General features: G+C 41.0%; 1 protein-coding gene across 2 annotated transcripts in view; it reads right to left on the minus strand.

The window, feature by feature from the left end:
• The window catches only part of CDK17 (cyclin dependent kinase 17), a 146,813-nt gene that overhangs the window by 25,559 nt on the left and 98,981 nt on the right, over positions 1–22,273 (minus strand). For both annotated transcript variants that reach the window (XM_043965660.1, XM_043965661.1), the window contains exons 5-8: positions 17,623–17,748; positions 3,600–3,656; positions 2,343–2,457; positions 1,862–1,956 (exon numbers count right to left, since the gene is read on the minus strand). In XM_043965660.1, the coding sequence (XP_043821595.1) occupies positions 1,862–1,956; positions 2,343–2,457; positions 3,600–3,656; positions 17,623–17,748 (393 nt within the window). The remainder of the gene's footprint in view (positions 1–1,861; positions 1,957–2,342; positions 2,458–3,599; positions 3,657–17,622; positions 17,749–22,273) is intronic.

Below are 22,273 nucleotides of genomic sequence, written 5' to 3' on the forward strand. Positions count from 1 at the left end.
TTCTCTTCTCGAGGGAGAATGTGCCTCATTTATATCTGCACCCCCTGCTCCCTGGGGTGGACTCCAATGTTTGATGACAAGGGAGGGAGCTTCTTTTCCCATGTCATATGCTTGCTAGCAGAATAAAAGCCGCATGCTGAGTGGGACCAACGCATGCAAACTTAATTCCATTTTAGGTTCTGAGACTACAGATTCTTTTTAACAAATACAATTGTATTTCTATGGCTGAACTAGAGCTCTTTCAGAGGTCACTAGAAAAAGTTCACTAATGACCCACAGATTAGGCAAGAAGGTCCTCATGCCCAACAACACTCAATCTGGTGCCTTTTTTGGTCCTAAAGCTAATGTAGAAAATGTCATTTCAAACAAAATGGCTCTTAGCATCATTTTGCTTCTACTCCTTTGAAGGAGATCATTCATATGCTGAGGATAAATGGATCCATGAACAGTTTCACTGCACTCACTGGACAGGCCCGATCAGGAGAGGGTAGAGCAGGGCTAGCAAACATTCCTTACTCTTGGTGCTAGGCTTCTCGACACAGACTAAGACGGCATACTGATGACTTATGCCGATATCAGCCAGAACCCTAACATTTCTGGGTATCTGTCCAACTGCCGTCCCTTTATGAATGTCTCTGGGCCTTAGTCTACTCTCTGAGGCGTGTCTACTAAGGTTACAGATGGCTGGTGATCTTCACCAGTGGAAAGAAGGCCTTCTTACAAGGACAACTACAACACATCCTTGACAACAAAATGAACTGCTGACGTCCAAAAGAAGCCTTCTGTAGAGAGCAGTATTAATGTACATACTTGGGAAAGGATAAATGTTGTGCCACCTGATTTAGTTGTAACTATACAAGCCAAAAAGTGAAAGAAAAAAATGGACCATTCCAAGCATCAGAATGCAGCATCAAGCTCCACAGTTCCCATGCAGTTAAAGTATCTATAATCAAAACTGAACAGCAGCTGGGCCAGAGTGTGAAACTCAAAGGGTCACTTGACTTTAGACCTGGGAGGGGTCTTTGAGCTCCTCTAGTGTGAACCCCTCACTGTAAAGGTGAGGAAAGTGACCTCCAAGAGCTCTACTCTTCTACCAAGCAACTTGTCCAAGGACCTGAAGAAGCAAAGCCAGGACTGGGACCTTGGTGCTCATGGACTGTAACGTAGTCCTCTTTCTATTATTCACACTATATAAAGCTAGACTCCTCAATCATACTGACCTTTATTGGGGGGGCGGGGCAGAGAAACACAAAGTAATAAAATAGAAAGGAGTTAAAAACACTTGGAGAGCACCCTCAATCCTACCAACTCATGCCTATATACACAATGGCATGGAAATAACAGTAATATAGCAAAGATTCCTAGAATTTCCATTTCTAACCATTAAAAATCCCCAACATTCCTGAAATAGCATTTTGGGGTGAATGCTTACTAAGTACTCAAAGACTAGTCAAGTCTTGTGGCTGTTATCCATTTCTCCCTTGCTGTTAGTCATTTGGATAAACTCATGTTCTCTCCTTGAGGGAGGGCAGGTATGTGTCTTATTTATAATTGCACCCCCTGCTCCCTGGCATGGACTTAAATGTTTGATGACAATAGGAGGGAGCTTCTTTTCCTATGTAATATACTTGGTAGTAGGATAAAAGCTGAATAAAAGTAGAATAGAATAAAATTTTTAAAATAATGCTTACCAGGGGACGGCTAGGTGGCGCAGTGGATAAAGCACCGGCCCTGGATTCAGGAGTACCTAAGTTCAAATCTGGCCTCAGACACTTGACACTTACCAGCTGTGTGACCCTGGGCAAGTCACTTAACCCCCATTGCCCCGCCCCCCCCCAAAAATTAAAAAAATAATGCTTACCAAGTACTCAAAGACCAGAGTCAAGGATTTATCTGTGTGAACGATGTCATGTAATGTAACGATATTGGCATGCTTCAGGTCCTTTAATAATGAAACTAGGAAAAAATAAAGAAAATGAATTAAAATCTATATGGGACTAAATTTATTTAAAAATTAACAATATGCCATTCAAAAGCTTATTTAAAGAAGAATTTGATTGAAGTCAATACCGTCTCTAATTAAAAAAAAAAAAAGAAGCAACTGCACCTAAATAGAAAGATTTTGATTCCAAAGCAATACAACTCCATATTCAAGAATGTCTTGGTACAGTCATGGAATGAACTAGCAAACTACACAGTCATACGAATTAACAAAATAGACTGATCTGGACATCTGTTTTCATTCACAAAATATGAAATCTGTCCATCGTGAAGCTGCAGGAACCCGACTCTAAGAAGCGTTCCCAAGGATTCATGTCTCACAACAAAGAATGCTATCTCACCTTCTCTTATGGCTGTACATGGTGCTCCCTCTTCATGCTCCAAGCGGATCTCCTTTAATGCTACCAAGTTCTCTGTCAATTTGCTTCTTCCTTTATATACAGTTGCATAGGTTCCCTAAGATCACATTCAAAAAAGAAAATGTCACACCAAGAAATGCAATGCAATACAGATTTGATTGGAAAAGGCCCCCAAGGGGATTTCTAAGCTAGATTCCATTCTATACAGAAAACACCAGTGTGCTCATCCTAACGAGCTGATGATCTGTTCTAAGTCCCAGCTGCAGTGCTTCTGTTACTCTCCTAATTCTATGTTAATTGTCCATTTAAATCAAACACATGCTATATGAGCCATTTCATTTTTAGCATCTTTCTGGCTCTCTTAAGGTGTTCCCACTAAATGCCTGCTCCTTTTCCTTTGGTTTACTCACCACGAGGAGTGGGTTTTTTTCTGAAATTGGTCAGTCATGGTGGAAAGTTTTAGGTAACCATGGTCAGGGTTTGAGTTTTATGATTTCATTAACAGTTGGTAATTCTGCCTACCTCCCAATGACATGTGCTTTCATTATTCAGGACACCACCTTAAATCTCAAGGGTTTGGAATCATACTATTTGCTATTACTCGCATGCTGCCATAGAGAGTGCTTTCAATGGAATTTCTAAATTCAACTAATAAAGAAAATTTTATTTCTCAGTCAGCAGTATTTTGAAATGTCAGTGAAGACTTATGAGAACACCAATCCTCCTCTCATTCAGGTGTCTATTTTTCAACATTATAAATTTCTTCTCTTAATGTAAAAAACAATTTCACATTTATAAATCACAAAGTATCTGTTCATCTAGCAAAGGAGAAGCAATATAAATTCGTCTAAAAAAGAGGGATTTTTTTAGGGTGATAAAAAATAGAATGCTAATAGGTTTCCCCCCTATTTACAATGTAGAGTATATGGCCAAACAGACTAGTGTACTCATCAGTGTGATGGATACTGCATCACCATATAGAATGAAAAATGTGAGGCATATACAGAAATATATGAAGACCTAAACTGAATAACACAAAACAAAAATAGCTGAACTAGGAATAACACATATCATGCAGATCAATTTTTGCAAAATCTAAGTACATCTACAGAAAGGCAGAATCTTATGTCTCAAGAGGGGGTATAAAGTGACAATATAGATAAGCAATTTGATATTTGTATGGTATTCTTTTTAATGCAAAAAATAGCCACAGAAAATAGTTGCATGCTAATTCCTCACCTCTCCAAGCTTTTCCAATTTAATATAGGTCTCCATTTTCCCAAATCCAATCTCCGACTACAATTAAAGCAGAAAGATAAGTTTCAACATTTTGTCTTAAACCATCATACCCTCCGCTGCTTCTGATAATCCGTTATGCTCCCAATGAACGCAGCAGTCTTGTCCGATTTAATTCTGTGGGCAGCTACACAAGGTTAAATTCAACAGGCATGGAAACATTAAAAAGGTTGAATCAAATTAAATCACTGTTAAAACTGTCATCCCACATTTTATTTAAAATGGTGCTTAAACAATACTCTTCAGTTAAGACAAAATTACATACTCTTTCGAGATGCTGCAAACTGTCTTCAAGATAATGAGGTCTTTGCAAAGACAAATGCCCCACCCTGCTGTTTTGACTATCATGTGGTGTATAAGGCAAGAATTTCCCCCTGCCTACCCTCTAGCCCACTATTCCTTCCTGTTAAGAGAGGGGAATTCCCAGCAAGCATGAAGAAAGTCTGTACCAACAGCTACAGAGCGTGACCACTGCTGAAGACCACCTTCTGGTATTGCTCAGGAAATGCCAGGTGAAGAATGTGAGTGATTCTAGAAAAAGCCACATATAGGAATGATATGGAAGGAATCCACAAGCTTGCTCAAACCTTCCACCTCCCCTCCCCTGTTCTTTTAGTTGGTCCAGATTTTTCAAGTACCTGGATCTAGGAAAGGGGGTGCCCAGATACACCTGGAGTGGTTAAGTGTAATAGGATGGAGAGGAACCCAAAGGAGCTAATATGGAAAGCTGGAAGGAAGGAAGGGAGGGAGAGAAGGAGGAAGGGAGGAAGGTAGGAAGGAAGGGAGGAAGGGAGGGAGGAAGGAAGGGAGGGAGGGAGGAAGGGAGGGAGGAAGGAAGGGAGGGAAGGAGGGAGGAAGGAAGGGAGGGAAGGAGGGAGGAGAGAAGGAGGGAGGAGAGAAGGAGGGAGGGTGGAAGGGAGGAAGGAAGGAAGGAAGGAGGGAGGGAGGAAGGAAGGGAGGGAAGGAGGGAGGAGAGAAGGAGGGAGGGAGGAAGGGAGGGAGGAAGGAAGGAAGGAAGGAAGGAGAGAGGGAGGAAGGGAGGAAGGGAGGAAGGGAGGGAAGAAAGAAAGAAAAAGAAAGAAAGAAAAGGAAAGAAAGGAGGCTATAAGAACTGGAAAGTCCTACAGAGTGTAGGAAGAGAAAAAAATGTGGATAAATAGAAGGGAAAAGATTCCATATCCTAATGGCAACACATCATTATCCAGGAGTGTCTGTCTATAATTCTGTTTTCCCAGGGAAAGGGAAGGATGAGGGATGGTGATGGAGGGTGAGAGATTGCCTGAAACCTGACAGATGAGGAAGACTTCCAATAGGCTTCTAGCAACTGCTCAAGGCTAATAAAAGAGGCACTGGTAGTTATCTATGAAGGGAACCGGTTAGAGAGCTTTGTGGTGCTGCTTCCTTTATATGAAAAATAAAGGACTGCTCCTTAAACTGTAATCTTGTTTCTCAAAGGAATATAAGCCAGGCCAGGCTGGCTTTGGTGCTTTTATCCAATGGTCAGGAACGATATTGCATCATCTTTGGAGGGTGAAGTATTTTTTCCTGGATAGCCAACGTAAATGCCATACCCAGGGGCTTTCTTTATCCTCATGCAGACCTCCTCTCTCTCTCTCTCTCTCTCTCTCTCTCTCTCTCTCTCTCTCTCTCGGTGGAGGACCTCATCTCATACTTTACTGAGAAGAGAAGACACATGCTACGAGAGCTCTCTTCACCCCAATTTCCTACACCGCCCTCCATTCCTTTTTCCTTCACCAGGGTCTTATGCTCTACTTGGGCCATCTCTCTCAATCCCTTTCCATTCTTCTAGATGGATGTCCTCCTCCTCCTCCCCCTCCCCTTCAACCTCTCCCTAGCCACAATGGCTCCTTCCCTGCTGCCCACAAACATGCCTGGGCGTCCTCCTCCAATTGGCCCTGCCTCTCTGCAGTCCCACTACGGCTCTGCTCCATCTCACTGCTCACAACGCCTGGTCTCCTTTCACTCACTTCTCAGTCCCTTGAAATCTGGTTTTCAGTATCTTCCTTCCCTGAAACGGCTCTTTCCAAAGGTACCAAAGATCTCGACCATCACAACCAATGGCTTTTCCTCAATCCTTATTCTCCACCCCTGGTGGATCTGTACCCTCTGCCATGGGATACTTTCTGCCCTCTCATATTTTTGAATCAACACTGCCGGTAGCCTGAATTCAGCAAACGTAACTGAAGGAATGTCTGCCTTCCTCTTTGGCATGGCTATATAGATGCTGAAAAAATTCACACGGCTATGGGTCTTTTCAGGGTCACAAAGCATATAAACACGGTATCGAGAAATGCCACATGCTAGCAAAGGTTATCTAGCTCCTCATTAAATTTCAATCCTACTGCAAACAGCCCCCTGGCATGAGGCTCAAGGTCTTTCCTTTGCAAAGCTCACATAATAGGGCATATTTGTTGCAGGAAAAAAATGTTCACTTAGTCTTAATATTTACACACCCATGTAGAGAAATGTAAGTTGAATGTCCAACACAAAATGGCTTTTGCAAAACTTCAAAATAGAAAATAATTTCCAATACTACTAACTTTCTAGATTATAGAACAATCTGACTGATGATGTGGCTTTCAATCATGCTTCAACAACTCTCTTCCATAGCAAAGCCCTATGAGTCATAAGTAAAAACAAAGGGCATCTGTTAGCCTTAGGAAAATAAACTGCCACAAGCCAATTGATCCAGAAACAAATCTATTAACTATATAGGTAGGTTAGTGTTGTAAATGAAGGTATATAGAATTATTTAGAAAGCTTAGATCCTTTTCCTCTAGAATCAGGAACTCTGCTAATCAATAATGGAAAAATAGATGTGATAGATAACTCCTTCCTATCACGGCTAAGGCTTTTCATTTCAACTGACACAAAAGGCATCAAAGGCAGCCTACCATACAGGCCGTGACAACCTGACTGGGAATAGCTCTTGTGTATGGGGGCATATTTTATATGTGTTCTACAGATACATACTACCACACCCTAATTTCTACCCACTGGTAATTTTGTGCAGCAAACACGCTGTTTTAAACAATTCTGTACCTAAGCCATGGATGGAAGCCGTGGTTGCCATGAGTCAACCTAATAGCTATCACTACAGAATGCAGGTGCCTGACTTCTCACATGTGGAGTACTTTAATTTTCCCAGGTAGAAAAAAAGGCCTTTTGAGTTGCTTTCAATAAACTGTGATAAAATAATCAGGCCCCACCTGATTGATTTAGTATTGTTTGAATTGGGGAGAATAAGAAACTAAGTACCTACTTAAGGATGATTGGATGGAGACCACACCTCGCCGGCCCAGAGTGACATGTCAGTATACTACTGACGTCAGCAAGAGACCAGTCTCAACCAACCAGCTTGAAGGACCTCCCCTTTGGGGGAGGGAGAGAGGAATGAGGAAGTAGATGCTCACTCATAGAAGAACTCTCTTTTTGGTGAGGAGGGATGAGTATGGTGGCAGATGGGGGGGGGGGCGGGGCGGGGCTCTTAGTCATTCGGACACCACCTTGAGATTTCATGTGGGCTGCTAGGAAAGGAAATTGCTTTCTTTCTCTCTGGCTATACCAAATTAGATCTGAGCTAGGATTTCCATGCTGTAAGGAATCTGTTCTCAATCTCTCTTCACTAACTTATAATATATATTTTAATAAATCTTTAAAAGCCTAAACTCTTGCTGAATTTATCAGTGATTTTAGCCAGCTTCCCCCCAAGACTGGGGGGGGGGCACAGATTAGAACCCACAATTTAGATTTTAAACAACACAAAACACACTAAAAATTAATTGGGAAAAGTCATAAAGTAACAAGTATCAGTAGAAAACTAACCAGATTTGATCACTTAACATGAAAAAAATAGGAAGGGATAAAGTCTTATTAGTAACCAGAAGTCTAGAGATTTTTCTGGACAAGTTCTTTGAACAACTATGTACCTGAAATATCATAGGCCCTTGGTCTAATGAAAATTGCCTGATTAAATGCTGGAGTCGAAAGAAAGAAAGAAAGAAAGAAAGAAAGAAAGAAAGAAAGAAAGAAAGAAAGAAAGAAAGAAAGAAAGAAAGAAAGAAAGAGAGAAAGAAAGAGAGAGAAAGAGAGAAAGAAAGAAAGGAGGAAAGAGAGAAAGAGAGAGAGAGAAAAGAAAGAAAGAAAGAAAGAAAGAAAGAAAGAAAGAAAGAAAGAAAGAAAGAAAGAAAGAAAGAAAAACACATTGATTTTCAGGTCTATAAAGGTGGAAATGTTTCTGTGCCTAGTGACAAATACAAGTGGATATGTACAGTTCCTCTGCTAACCAGAAGAACTATTCAAAATTACAAACAAAAGTCAGTCCTGTTTCCAGCCCCCTCACAGTGGAATTCAGTGACATCATTAGAATTTGCTGACAGGCTGCAAAAATGGAAAGTAAATACTGTACTGTAATCGTAATGTTGAATTTAGATTTGAACAGTGGGTTATTAAATTAAATGAATGACACTTTCGCATACCTCCCACCTAAACCACAAAATAGGAAAGAAGGTCTTACTGGTTTATAAAACCCAGTAACATGAGTGAATTCAGACTCCATTTAAGGAAAATAAAAAAACAAGAAAGCCTGTCGGTGATAAACTTTCCCATTTTCAAAAGTTTAATAAGTTAATGTACAATCCTTACAAAAGCCTAAAATGCCAATCTGGGCAAGCATGGTTATTCTCTGTGTGTAATGTGATAAGACAAAACTGACAAGAGATGAAATGATCACCTTACTAACATTCCCTCCTCAGACTCTCCAAGAGACAGAAGTCAAGGCTAAAAAAATGGCCTTCTTAGTGAACACAGAAACAGGAGTACTGCTACGTGCAGCTGAAGTTCTGCCCAATCTGACAGAAAGTTACACCGATTCCTTATGCCTATTCTCCTCATACAATTTTGCTTTAAAAACTACCCCCAAACCGATGTCAACCCAAGACCACTAGCCTTCTTGTGGCTCAGCCCACCATGTTCTGTTAAGTAAAAAACAGGGGAAGTTCTTGATATCGGAGAGGACCTACACCCACACAGTTGAAATGGTTCCTAAAGAAATAACGTTAGTATTGTGCCCTAGTTGTGAATACATGATTATGCAGTTTAAAATTAGTTCAAAGAGACAGTTTTCCAAAACAAGTTAAGTACAGGCTTTGAATGCCCTTCTCAGAGCAATGACCAAAGTTGCTGACATGTCGTCACTATCTTTTCCCCACTTCTGTGAACTAGGTGGGAAAATTAAGTGTTAAGCGACTCCTGAGTCTAGTGTCTCATTCTCATGTCATAACTGTGGTGGTATGCGTATCATAGATTATGGGTATATGTATTTATGTATTATGGGAGAAATTTTGCTGTTAGATATTTCCTTTTTCTCCATGGAAAATCAAGGAAGTACTAGCTTTAATGCAGTGATTTTTAAAAATTCTGGAGCAAGGAAAATGGCTGCAGGTATTGAAAACAATCATGCTTGGCCTATTGTGGTTATCTCCAAAGTGAAGTGTGCAAGATGATCCACTGGGTAGCATGAAGAAAATATTGGGAATTTCTCTTTTGATGTATTTTTATCTTAAGATAGAAATCAAATTGTATGAATAAAATTGAAGACAGATTCATATTGGTGCCCTCACTTAGTCTATTAATCAGACAGACGTATGTCACATCTGGTACGTGACATCTTGAGGGAAGAGCTGGAATTGGCCCACGCTGTGGGGTGGATGTGGGGGCATCCTCCAGCACATAATGACTAAAGTTTTCTTGGGTCAAATCAACTTATAGATTAACTAGTTTTAACTACACTAACCCTCACGAAGTGGAGATATGGATTCCTGCACAGAGGGCATGGATTGGAGAGAATGTTAATAATGTGAATTTGAGCAAACAAAAAGGAAAATGACAGCACTGACGTTTCTCCTGGTATGGACTTTTTGTCAAGCACGTTACCAAGTAATAACAACTTAATTAGGTCTGACAAATAGGTCCCCCAAAATTAACAAGACTATTTAAAATATGGATTTACAATCACTTAACGGTAACAATAAATCATCCTTTTTGTATGGTGTGCCTTGAACCTTGGGCTAATGACAGCATGAAGCCATCACGATTACTAGCAAGACATTTGAAAATTAGGCTTTTGCTGCCAAATAATGATGTGTTTCCTATAAAAACCTCATACTTATACACTTGAAGAATCTGGAAACAATTTTTCTAACCTATTTAAAAATCTTCCACATGAAGAGTTAGTTATTGGATTTTGAAACCATTTGTTAAAAATAAAAAAAACATAACTCTGCCGATCAGGAAGGTAGAAATTTACTATCTCCATTTATGTATGTATATCTAGATGGAGGCATGTAAAGAGACTAAAAGGGGGAAAGCAAGAGAAATATATTTGGATTCAAAAAAATCAACTGTATAATTAAAAGGAGAAAAAAAAAAAGGTTCCCCTGAACTGCATGCATGGGATATAGCCCCCAAGAAAGTTAAGAGAGGCTGTATCCAAAACCAGAGAGGTGACAGCTCTTCCCTATCTGGGCACAATATTTTAGGAAGCTTGTAATAAGCTTCACCTGGAAGGTGAACTTTGAGTTCAAGTCATCTAAGGACCTATGAAAACAATTGGGGTTGTTTAGCCTTGAAAAAGACTTGGCACGACACAGTCTCTGTCTTCAAGTATCTGAATTCCAAGACTAGGGAATTGGCCTGTCCTGGTTGGCCCAGACGGAAGAACAAAGAACAATTATGGGTAAATAATGTGTGTCAAAGAGGCAAACCTGGTCTTGAGATAAGGAAAAGCTTCCAGTAGGAAGGAGTGGGCTCTCCGAAGAGGGAAAGAGGGAGGACATTCTCCTCTACAAGCAGAGATGCCTAAATATAAGTGGGACAGAGAGATGACCCATCTGGGCTCTGCTTGAGAAGTCATTTTTTTTTTTTAAGTCCAGGTGTGGACCAGACTACTTTTGAGCTCCCTTCAAAATCTAAAGTTCTGTGATCATGTTTTACTACTTTATAGTCACATTTTTTTTCATAACTGGCATTTACATAAAGGTTCCACTAAATATGAGATGAAATTGTGGTAGATACTACACTTTCATTCAGGACCCCTCTCCCGATTCATTCTGACAGTCTTAGCTCTTGGTTTAATACTTGGAGGAAAAAAAAACACCAAAATGGTCACTTGCATTTCCTGTCAAGATTAACAAGCGTTTATTGGGCCTATCTATCATAAATGTCTATTAACTAAGACACTAGTAAAAATAACTGATGAACTACAAGATGCTGAAGTCCCTTCAGAAAAATAAGACATATTTATGAGCACTGTTATGTTTTTTAATCATATTAAGATTCTCTGAAAATGTATAATTAGGTATGTGTGGCAATTCTGATTAACAAAAACACTCCATTCCTTAATCTGTTACATACTACACTTAAAAGGTGCGATAGAAAAAAAAATACTTGCCACATGGGTTAGGCCAATTTTTCCTTAAAAGGTACTGAAATCAAGACTCAACTATAGCTTTTTGGTGGCAGGAGGTCTCCTTGAGGTGTGATTGGTGTGCCAGTATAGCCCACCAAGAGCCAGAGAAGATGTGCTCAACTAAATCAAGGCTGAGTATTCCATGGGTATAACCGTGGAATCATGGTTAAGTAAAGGAGGATCTGAACCATTCTGGCCTCAATCAAGCCTGAACTCTAAATGAAGACATCTAATTTCACAGAAGTGTGTGATTCTTAAAAACCTGCTTTTTAAAACCCAGAAAACATGTCCACAGATTCCAGCCACTGAATTCCATGCCGTATGTGTTAACAACTCACCTCGCGTGCCAATTACACCTTTTAATAATGTAGCTGCCAGTGCATATTGAGCCCATCTAATCAATTACAGGAGAAAGGCAATACTAAAAAATTCATTTAATCCGCAAAGTCTTTTAAAGTCTGATTCTCTAGAAGTTTATGAAAAATTCAAGATGTGTCTAAAATTAAAAGCAGTAAGATATATCAGCAGTTGTATCCATAAACTGACAACTCTTTAGCCATAAACCTAAGGTTTAGTTTGCACAATCTTGGAAACTGAGGTCCTAAGACATCATGCAAAACTATGTAGAAATTATAAGGCAGAAGACAATATGTACATCCTCATAAACAGAAACACAGCTGGCAAATTTCATTTTAGGTTCCAAAACTATACAATCAATTTAAAGCTAGGAAGGGGAAACAACCAACTATGCTGGAAGCAATGAAAGGTTCCATTCTCAATACACTGAAAATTCATTAGAGGGCACTGTTTTCCTTAATTTCATCACAAAGCAAAAAAGAAGCTGCAAACGATAAGTTGTAGGTCCTTCATTTATATGTGGAATGAAGCTAGAGCAAATCACACCAAGATACCAAATCTATCATTTTAGCAGTCTAAATGACACCCCATTAAAATTACTCTGAGCTCTCAATCTTTGATAGTCGCTGGTGCTATAGGTATAGAAATACATTTTAGATCTTTGTTGTCACCAGCTATTTGAGTTCTTTCAGTTTCACACTGTTAAACCTTTTGAGTATTTAACAATAAAGAACATTTTCATGTGGGGAATGCCCTCCCAATTCCACATTCAAACCACCTCCATACGAGCCACCCTTCTTCTCAAAGGAGGAGCTGGGCCTTTCTTCTTGCCAACACCCACTCCTGCACTTGCGCTGTCCAGGATGAATTCCCCTTACCCGTTTTCTCTGTAAGCGTGTCTCTTTAAGCCTCCCTTCTCTCTCCCTAATTTTCAACTTCTCTTTATCCACTGGCTTCTAGAAGGCTGCCCAGAAAGAAGTACAAATTTCTCTCCTTGAAAAATGTTCCTGTGACCCTTCCAAAGAAGAGAAGCTTCTGGAAGCAGGGGCTGGTTCACTTTGGTCAGTCAATGAACACTGACTGACTGACAATGCCTACTATGTGCTAGGCACTGTGCCAAGAGTCGGGGATATAAAGGCAAATAAAGCCAGTCCCAGCCCTCTCAGACACCAAAGAAAGCTGAAGAGAAAAAGGAGGGTATACAGAGCGTCTCACACATAGAAATGCTAGGAAATGTTTGTTCACTGATCCTGGACCACTCTTCCTTTTCATAGTAAATGTCCAGCAAATGGTCTGTCTTCACTGGCTCTACTTCCTCTCCATTCCCACACCTCATGGTCTTGTTTCTACTTCCAACACTAGACTGAAAGGGCTCCCTCAAATGTCACTAATCACTCTTTTTTTTTTTTTTGGCAGGGCAATGAGGGTTAAATGACTTGCCCAGGGTCACACAGCTAGTAAGTGTCAAGTGTCTGAGGTCGGATTTGAACTCAGGTCCTCCTGAATCCAGGGCCGGTGCTTTATCCACTGCACCACCTAGCTGCCCCTAATCATTCTTTCTTGCTAAATTCAATGGCATTTCCCTGAGTCCTCCATCTTCTGGACATCTCTGAAGCACTTCCTGCTCCTAAGACAACATCTGGGTCTTGGTTCTCCCTTCCCTATCTGACCACTTGTTCTCGACAAGATCGCCATCCGTACCCATATCCACATACTATCCAAGGCTGACACCAAAGTTCAGTTGGGGACTCTCTTCCCTCTTCTCTCTGTGCTGTTGCTCATCAGCTCTCAAAAGGACTCAACTACCACTTCCAAACTTATAGATTCACACCTCCTCTTTTATCCTGAGTTCCAGTTCTGCCCCGAGGTCCCTCACAGACATCTTAAACTGCATCTATCCAATACAAAACTCAAACTATCACATACATTTTCCTGTTTCAGTCACAGACATCACAATTCTTCCAGCTCTCAAGTATACAACATAGAAGTGATTCTTGCCATTCCTAGCTCAGGGCCTCTGCAGGCTTTCCTCAGGCCTATAATGTTCTCTCTCCTCACTCAGCTTCTTAGATTTGGACTCTAAGCACCTCATAGCAGGTACCTGACAAATGCTTGCCTACTGACCTTGCAACCTGTGATTTATAAGGTCCTTTTAAACCCTAAGTCCTCTGATCACCCAAAACAAGCAAGCAAACAAACAAACAAATAAACTACAAAGGCAAATAAGCATCACTGTCAGAACAACTCCATACATAAGTACTTGGCATAAAGGAAACTTGAGCATGTAGTATTTAGAGACATACTGTGGTATTTAGAGACATTGTGTTCCTGAATTAACGCCTCTAATAAACTCATAAGCACAAAATCTTAAAAACAGTCCAAATGCATAACGATGCCAAACTCCACAGATCAGCAGCCACCTGGGCTTGGGCTTAGTTAGCAGCTGGTCTTGGAGAATTTCAGTACCTGAAAGATTCATTACCCTGTGGCCAGCTGAGTTTAGTTAAGAGGCCCATTCTTGAAGTATTTCCAGACCAATAGGAGCTGCTCTAGGAAGCTGTGCTTGTGCCTTCTGTTGAAACATTTTGGATGGCATTTCAGTTCAAGCAGAATGTTCTGGAAATTTAGGAATATTCTTCCTTTATTGTGACATGAATTGAGTTTGCAACCTCAGCCAATGACCTAGAACTCAACTCAATTTAGTTTAGCAAGCACTTAAAAGAATCTACTATAAAAAAGCAGAGCATCTCTGCTCAGATAGAAGGAATACTCCTTGAGGGTAAGTTTTTCTTTTTTCTTTTTCATCCTCAAAGCTCCAGTCACTTGCTCATAGGAAACACTTCATTTCTTTGTTGTTGAAAAAAAGAAGCTTAATTCTACTAGGAAGATACAATATGTATGCAATTAAAAAGTACTTGCCTTGATTTTATTGGCAGAATTGCTATAGAAAGATGTCAGGCTAACCTCATTTAACACCCACTTAAGTTCCAGGATCTTTTTTGCCCCATGTCTCTATACTAAGCTCAAGAGTAAGAGATCTAGTAAAATCTAGTGGCAATGATACAAGATAAACCCACAAAACGATTTGTACTTCTGTGTAACAGCACCAAGAATAAAAAGAAGTGAAATCAAAGAGAAAAGACAAAATGCAGCAAATCCATGGACATTAATTTATCAAGACACATGAGAGACCTATACACAAAAAGCTCCAAAATGATTTTGACAGGAATGAAGGAGGCAATGGAGGTTAACCTGTGGTTGGTGTGAACAAATATAGAAAAATAAATCAACTAATTTACCATGATATTTGCTAACATAACCAAAATTTACCAATTCTGTACAAATAGGTCTTGGTTTTTTTCTTCTCATGATTTTTTTTGGTGATAAAGTACTAGCAATAGAATCACTGCTTTCCAACATGTTTGCAGTAGTACCATTAATGTATAAGAGTGCCTGCTTCCCCAGGGTCCAGTCTATTATTTTTTTTTCCTATTTTTGTCATTCTACTGGCTACAAGGTAGCAAGTACAAAAATTTTCTCACCAGCTCCTTTTGCAGTAGCAAAAAACTGCTATTAGGATTGGAAACCAAATTAGAAATCCAACACTTGAAGAATGGCTAAGGGAAATGTTAATATGATGAGATCTTATGATCTATTCATGTGATTTCACCAATACGGGAAATTTAGGATGTGAAAATTTCCTCCACTAGTGAAGATCAGCAACTCATCTGAAATGTTCTCATGGAGCTTACCATCTAACGGGAGTGGAAGTGGGGAGAGAGTAAAGACCTCAAAGGGAACTCAAGGGAGGGGGAAAGTTGGCCTTACAAATCACATGGAGGCCTGCTTCCAGACTCAAGAACCCAGGGTGTTTCTGGGGAGAGCGGGGAGGGGAGGAATCAGGAGACTGACCAGAGTGCAGGCAGCATGGTTTGTTTGGCTCTGGCTCTTGGCCCTGTATTTCATATGCTTTTTGATTCTTTTCTCTTAATGATGGTTGTTAAGTTTATACCAAAAATTTTTCAAAAGTTTAATTGCATTATGCCCAAAGGGTTATGGGACTGTGCATACCCTTTGACCCAGCAATACCACTACTAGGTCTGTATCCCAAAAGAGATTAAGAAAAAAGAAAAAAAAAAAAGGAAAATGACCTATATGCACAAAAATATTTATAGCAGCTCCTTCTTTTTGTAGAGGTGAAGAACTAGAAATCAAAGGGATGCCCATCCATTGGGGAATGACTGAACGGTGGTAAGTGATTGTGATAGATTACTATTGTGCTATAAGAAATGATGAGCAGGATGCTCTCAGAAAAACCTGGAAAGACTTAGATAAGCTGTTGAAAAGTGAAATTTACTGCGTACAAAGTAACAGCAATATTGTAAGATGATTAGTGGTGAATGGTTTAGTTATTCTAGGCAATATAATGATTCAAGACAACTCTGAAGGACGTATAATGAAAAGTGCTATCCATCTCCAGAGAAAGAAGTGATGGTGTCTGAATAGACTGAAGCACAATTTTCTTTTAAATTAAAAAAGTTTAGTTACATTTAAATGTCATAGGTAGAATAAGCTGAGCTCTTGGGTCCATACACTAGAAAGATCTAAAAGAACAAGCAACCATAGCAAGGAGGATAAATGAGATGGACAGCAAAGCTCATGGGAGCAGGTACGAGAAAATGTAGTCATTTCCCTCTGGATTCAAGGCATAATCCTAGCACACTCATTTAAACATATTAGTGGGGCTTTGGAGTCTGAAATAACTGATGGATAATTTCAAGAAATCAAGTCATTTAGATGAAATGAATAAAATATCATAAAAAGGTTTTCCCAAAAGAAAATGTCATAGAGAGGTATCTCTTCAACTCAGTTTTGAGAGGTCTGGGAAGGGTTAAGTCCACGGCCCTTGCCTGGCATCAAAGCATACTTGGGTCACAGGGGGATTCACCCCCTCCCTTCACCAATGCTATCCAATGCTCCTAATTCCAGACCTTCAGTCATTCTCTTCTATACCCTACCTTCTTCTATTAGGCCCCAGAAAGAACATAAAAGCACAGACTAGAAGATGGAAAAATGAATATCTATGTGTTATGGCTTAAAAAAAATAGAACATATCTTAAATCCTTTTGTACTGTATTGGTGAAGCTTTTGGGACACACTGCTTATTCTGGAATTTGGCTTGGATTCCACATAAAAAAGGAATTTTGATTGCTTATTTAGCAAAAGAACCTTGCAATTTGCCACCTTCATCCAAATCAGAAAACAGAAAGTAGGCTTGGAACCACTCTATAAACTGTCTACTTGGTTCCTTCCCTGGTCACGTTCTCTAGGAAGAGAAGCCAAGACCTGTGGAATACAAATTCAAAATTGTGATTTCTCAGGAAGAGCTGTAGACATACAGAACTTCTATCAAAACTCCTACTGGGTTGAGCAGTGACACACTCCTAAAATGAGATCTCTCTGGGGGGGAAATACACATGCATATACATTTGAACATGCCCATCATAAAATGCAATCAGGTTTTACACATATCAGGTTTGGGGGGGGGGGAAGTACAGCCCACACATATGTACACCAACTTGGCTGCTAAGTTAATGGGAAAAATCAGAAACTAAATATATGCCTTTAACAGTGCATAATGAAGAAACCATTTTAAATTAAGATGCAAAGAAAATTTCTTAAATGCCACAGAATTTAAACATAACATTAATAGCAATATGTATAATTTCTGAAATAGTATAGTACAGGCATAGTTGACCACATCCAAGTAACTTAAATAAGCATAAACAGAGAAACTGCACAGAAGAGACTCAGAAGTTCCTATGCTCTAGCATAGGAAAACAGAAAGCCATCCAGCTCTGAGGGCAGGTGGGCACGACAGAATTGTCGTCATCACCAAGAGGCTTGGTGACCTGTCCTGTCCCAGAGCCAGGAGGTGCTGGGGGTGGTCCTTCATCTCAGGTCTCCAGGCCGGGAAGCCAGCTTTCTCTCCACTAGGGCCATACCAGCTCTCATAAGAGCCAGCATGCCGAAATGCAGTTATGATTTAAAATCTGTATCCCTAGGGAGCCAGAGGCTGATTAGACTGTTGTTGGGGAAAGAGATCCTTTGAAAACTCACCAAGGAAGCTCTCCGAGAGCGCCGGCTCATTGGCTGATCAAATGGAGGGCTATTTATCTGCAGCTTTTCTAAATAACCGTCAGGTATTCTAATGTCTGCAGGAAGCGACAAACGCTTATTTAAATCCTGAAAGAAAGAAAAAAGAAAACTCTTAAGTAATTTTGAAAAGATTCTGGGTTTTCCCCCCCCTGGTATTTCTTAGTGATAAATTGCTAGACATTTATTTTGGTTTTATATAACTTACTGAGAACTCAAGCGCTATTAGCCCCTGAAGGTTTCTGAGCAGAAGAGGGGTACACTCCATTAAGCAATAGTAGGAAGGAAGGATTGGAATGCAACCCTCCTCAAACCAACCCCCATCTCCTATTCCACTTCCTATTAGTGCCCTCCGGGGTCTCTGTGTCGGTCAAAGTAACCCGTTAGATATTCCCTTCACCTCTTTTCTTTGTGTCCTAGCCAGGGTCACGCAGATAGTTAAGTGTCTAATGCTGGATTTGAACTCAGGAAGATGAGTCTTCCTGCCTCCAGGCCCAGCACTGTGCCACCTACCATACAAAAGGTGCTTAGTAAGTGTCTGTTGAATTGGATTGGAAGGTGTGAAGACAGAGAGCAAGCAAGCTGGCTAGGGAGGCTAAAGAAACATTTCAGGCAGATGGCACTGTGGGTTTTACTGAGGTATTATTTGATTAAGATGCTCGGTGTAAGGGTGAGAAGAAGACAGAGGTAAAATAGAACCGATGGCATTCTGTGTGTGGTGCTTCACCTCCAACTGCACTCCATCTTCCTTCACAAAGAAGGCTCAAGGGTATGTGGCATGCCTGATTGATGATTCGTGTGGGAGCTGAAGGGCCTACAATTCTTCTATCTCAATACACTCTTTCAGATTTTACTCCTCCTCGGCTAATCACTATGAAACCTCTCTCTCTACAGCCCTCCCGCTTCCCCCCAAGTGCCACTTCCACATGCCCACCGCACACACTTAGACGTGCCCACCACATGAAACTCACAGTGGAATCAATCAACTCCTCCCCTAACCCAGCTGTCCACCCAAACCACCCATTTTTGAGACTCTTAAAATATTTCAGACTCCTTCCTCTCTCTTGCCACCCAAATCTAACTGGTGACCATGTCCAGTTCTACATCCACAGGCTGGGACCCTCCTTTCATGAGGCCCCTTGTATTTATCTCACAATCACTGGTCACTTCAGACACTCATCTACTCCATCTTGGCTTGCTCTATCTCCCCACGCTCACTCTTAAATACTGCTGACAACTTAAGTATAACAAGCTACTTATTTCATCCGATTGCACCCCTTCTCTAAACTTCCATAGTTCCCAGTCATCCAAACAAGTGTCTGCAACACGCAAGACAGCTTTCGGCATGAGGATACAAACCAGCCGAGACTGAAGGGGCCTGCAGTGCTTATATTGCAAGGGATGAGGGCGGAAGGCGTGGTGTGACAGTAATCACAATAACCTGCATTTCTACCAGACCTGCTGCATGCTATGGTAAAACAATGGAACTTGGCAGCATTTATGCAGCATAACACTTCTTACCACCATGTGTCTGGATACATACTGCATATGACATTCAAATTCCATTATTTTACCACAGTGCTAAGCACCTTGATCCTCGCAACAACCCTGCAAGGTAGGGGATATTAGAATCCTCGTCTTACAGCTGAGGAAGCTGAGGCAAACTGATTACATGACTTGCCCAGGGTCCTATGGCTAGTGAGTGTCTTAGGCCACATTTAAACTCAGGACTCCCAGACTCCAGGCCCAGGGCTCTGTGCACCGTAGTGCCCCCTAGCTGCTAGAAAGTACAATAATTACAACAGTTCACATAAAGTACTACGGCATACTGGAAGGGGGAGGAGAAGAGATACGTGTTGGAGAGGGGGACAACTCATATCATGAACACCTACGGATTTTAGGAGACAATAAGCTCAGTTTAAATCACCGGCATGATATCAGTGCACACGGAGGTGTCGAGTCAGGACAAGTAAGCTCCAGCCCATCTCCTCTTCTCTGCCCTGAGGACACCACATCTCACATCTTGGGCACGGGGGGGGGGGGGGGGGGGGGGGGGTGTCACATTTTCGGAGACGGAGGGTGTCCAAAGAAAGCAGAAAACGACGGTGGGAAAACACGACCATGTCTTTGACTCCATCCAAAGGCTCTTTACATTTTCCCCCTTAATGATTTTATCCCTCCCAAGGTTCCAATGATCATCCCCAGGGACATATGGGATTCCTTGGTTTACATCTAGACCCTCAAGCTCCTTCCAGAATGCCAGGTTTACTTTTTTTTGGTGAGGCAATGAGGGTTAAGTGACTTGCCCAGGGTCACACAGCAGATTTACTTACTTTCTTTTTTTGCAGGTTTACTTTCAACCAATTACCTGTTTATCTATCTCCAGCCTTCCAACTCTGGACTCCAGCCACAAACTCCAAACCCCAATTCAAGTCCCTCCCAATGAATTTCCCTTAATTATCTCAGGTCAAAACAATCCCTTCCTTCTCTGAATAATTACTGTGGTATTTATCTACACAAGGCTCACCGGAGTGAGTCATATACCTGACTCACCAGATCTTGCACTGTTAGTTATCATTTTACCAGTATTTTTTAATCTCCCTAATTAAACTGTAAGCCTCTTGGAAGTCAAGGATGGTCTCATGCTTCACTGTAGCACCTAGCAGGATGCAGTGCATACATACTCAAAAATAAATGACTATTTACTATTGATCCAGACCTAGCCTGACACCAGGTGCTATGATTCACTGAAAAAACAAACAAGAAAAAAGCCCATTAAATGAAAACAAAGAACAATTCTATATAACAAAGCAATTTTTATATCTCAGCTGATAGATCATAGAAACAATGCTTTCTCTGTGGGACACAACAAACCCTATATAAGAAATACAGCATCTGGTTTCTGTCGTCCACATATCACTTGCTATATGAAGATAAAAACAAGCTGACTGTGTATCTGTACTACTGATGTGAATGAGAAGAATGTCATCTGCTCTTGCTAAGCTCCTTGCCCTTCTGCTGTCCTATCTGACTCCCCTTCCCATCTCAAATATCAAAGACACATCATCACAAAAGCCCCTTAAATCACAAACCATATACCAACACTAAGCAGTACACGAATAATCTATAGCTATAACGGTAAGGCTCTGGAGGACATTAATAATATTTTTTCCAGGTGTGGGGTAGATGGGTGATTTACAAAGAACTCTATTACAGGGGCCCATGGAGGTTTGTGGAAAGAATAAAGTAGGAGAATTGGTGTTTTATGTGATGATTCTTGGTGTAACTTTTATAGTGGATGTTTCTAGGATCCCAAACTCTATCAGTTTATGTGTTTAGTGAGCAGGTCGTAAAGTAGAATTCTTACCAATGGTTTGAAAGTAAGAAAACCCAATCAGTAGAGAGTAATCTTTCTACAGATTCTGAAGTCTTTCTGGGCCATGTCTGAGGCAGCTGCCACCAACCACGTCCAAGGGCAGAGAAGAGTATCCTTGGTGCTCACCATCCCCCAAGCAAGCTGAACTGTTGGCAAACCAGCCCCACTCCTCCTCCCTAGTCCACCTACTTTGGGCAGTGCTAATTCAGAAGTTTGCCCTTAAATGCACTCATAAGTCATTTCTACTCATTTCTTTAAGTTCTTCTGTCTGTAGAGCAGAACAAGTCTGATTCCCATCAGAAGACAGGCATTCTGTTCCCCATAGTCTATCACAGGCACAGAGGATTAGATAAAGGCTAAGGGGGAGGGGGGCAACCCCATGCCTCCTACCAGGGTTTTATCAGGGTCTTCCCCATGCCTGCGGCCATCCTCTGGGGATAGTGTACCTCCAGCAGCATCCCAGTCCAGAGACTTCCTGATTGCTTAACTGGCCACTTAAATAATTTATTCCTATATTAATTCCATATCATACTATCACCCAGCAAAAAGTACAACGAAAAGGATGTAGGTAATAAGTGGTTTATTGATTTTGACCAAGTCTAAGTTAGATAAAAATTTGTCGTCTGGAAAAAAAAAATTCCACCATGTACACTGACACAATCCACTCAGATGCGCACATCCAAGGTGATGAACACTTTTCCATATAGAGAAAAGTTTCCTTTTGGCACATTAGCTTGGGGGGCAGAGGTAGGGGAGACAAGGAGGGGTCCTGTGTCCATGATTTCATCAGTGTGGGGAACTCAGTTTATGGAAACCCCTCACTGCTGATGATAACACTGATGGTGACGCTGTTGGCAGTGATGAATATGGCTAGTATTTATGCAGACTGACAAGTGCCTTTGACTTAGGAGTCAGACACAGCTGCTTGGTTGATTCTTGTTTTGTTTTGTTTTGTTTTTGCTGGGCAATGAGGGTTAAGTGACTTGCCCAGGGTCACACAGCTAGTAAATGTCAAGTGTCTGAGGCTGGATTTGAACTCAGGTCCTCCTGAATCCAGGGCCGGTGTTCTATCCACTGCACCACCTAGCTGCCCCCTAAAATTTGGCGGGGGAGGAGAGACAGAGCTGCTTGGAACAGAGATGTTTCATCACTTGTTTACATGACAAAGCTACCAGGAGTCAGACTCATAAGGAATATGCAAAACTTGAACAAGTCCCTTTTGATTTCCAGGGCAGCCCT

Source organism: Dromiciops gliroides, chromosome 5 (assembly GCF_019393635.1).
Source record: "Dromiciops gliroides isolate mDroGli1 chromosome 5, mDroGli1.pri, whole genome shotgun sequence".
Lineage (NCBI taxonomy): Eukaryota > Metazoa > Chordata > Mammalia > Microbiotheria > Microbiotheriidae > Dromiciops > Dromiciops gliroides.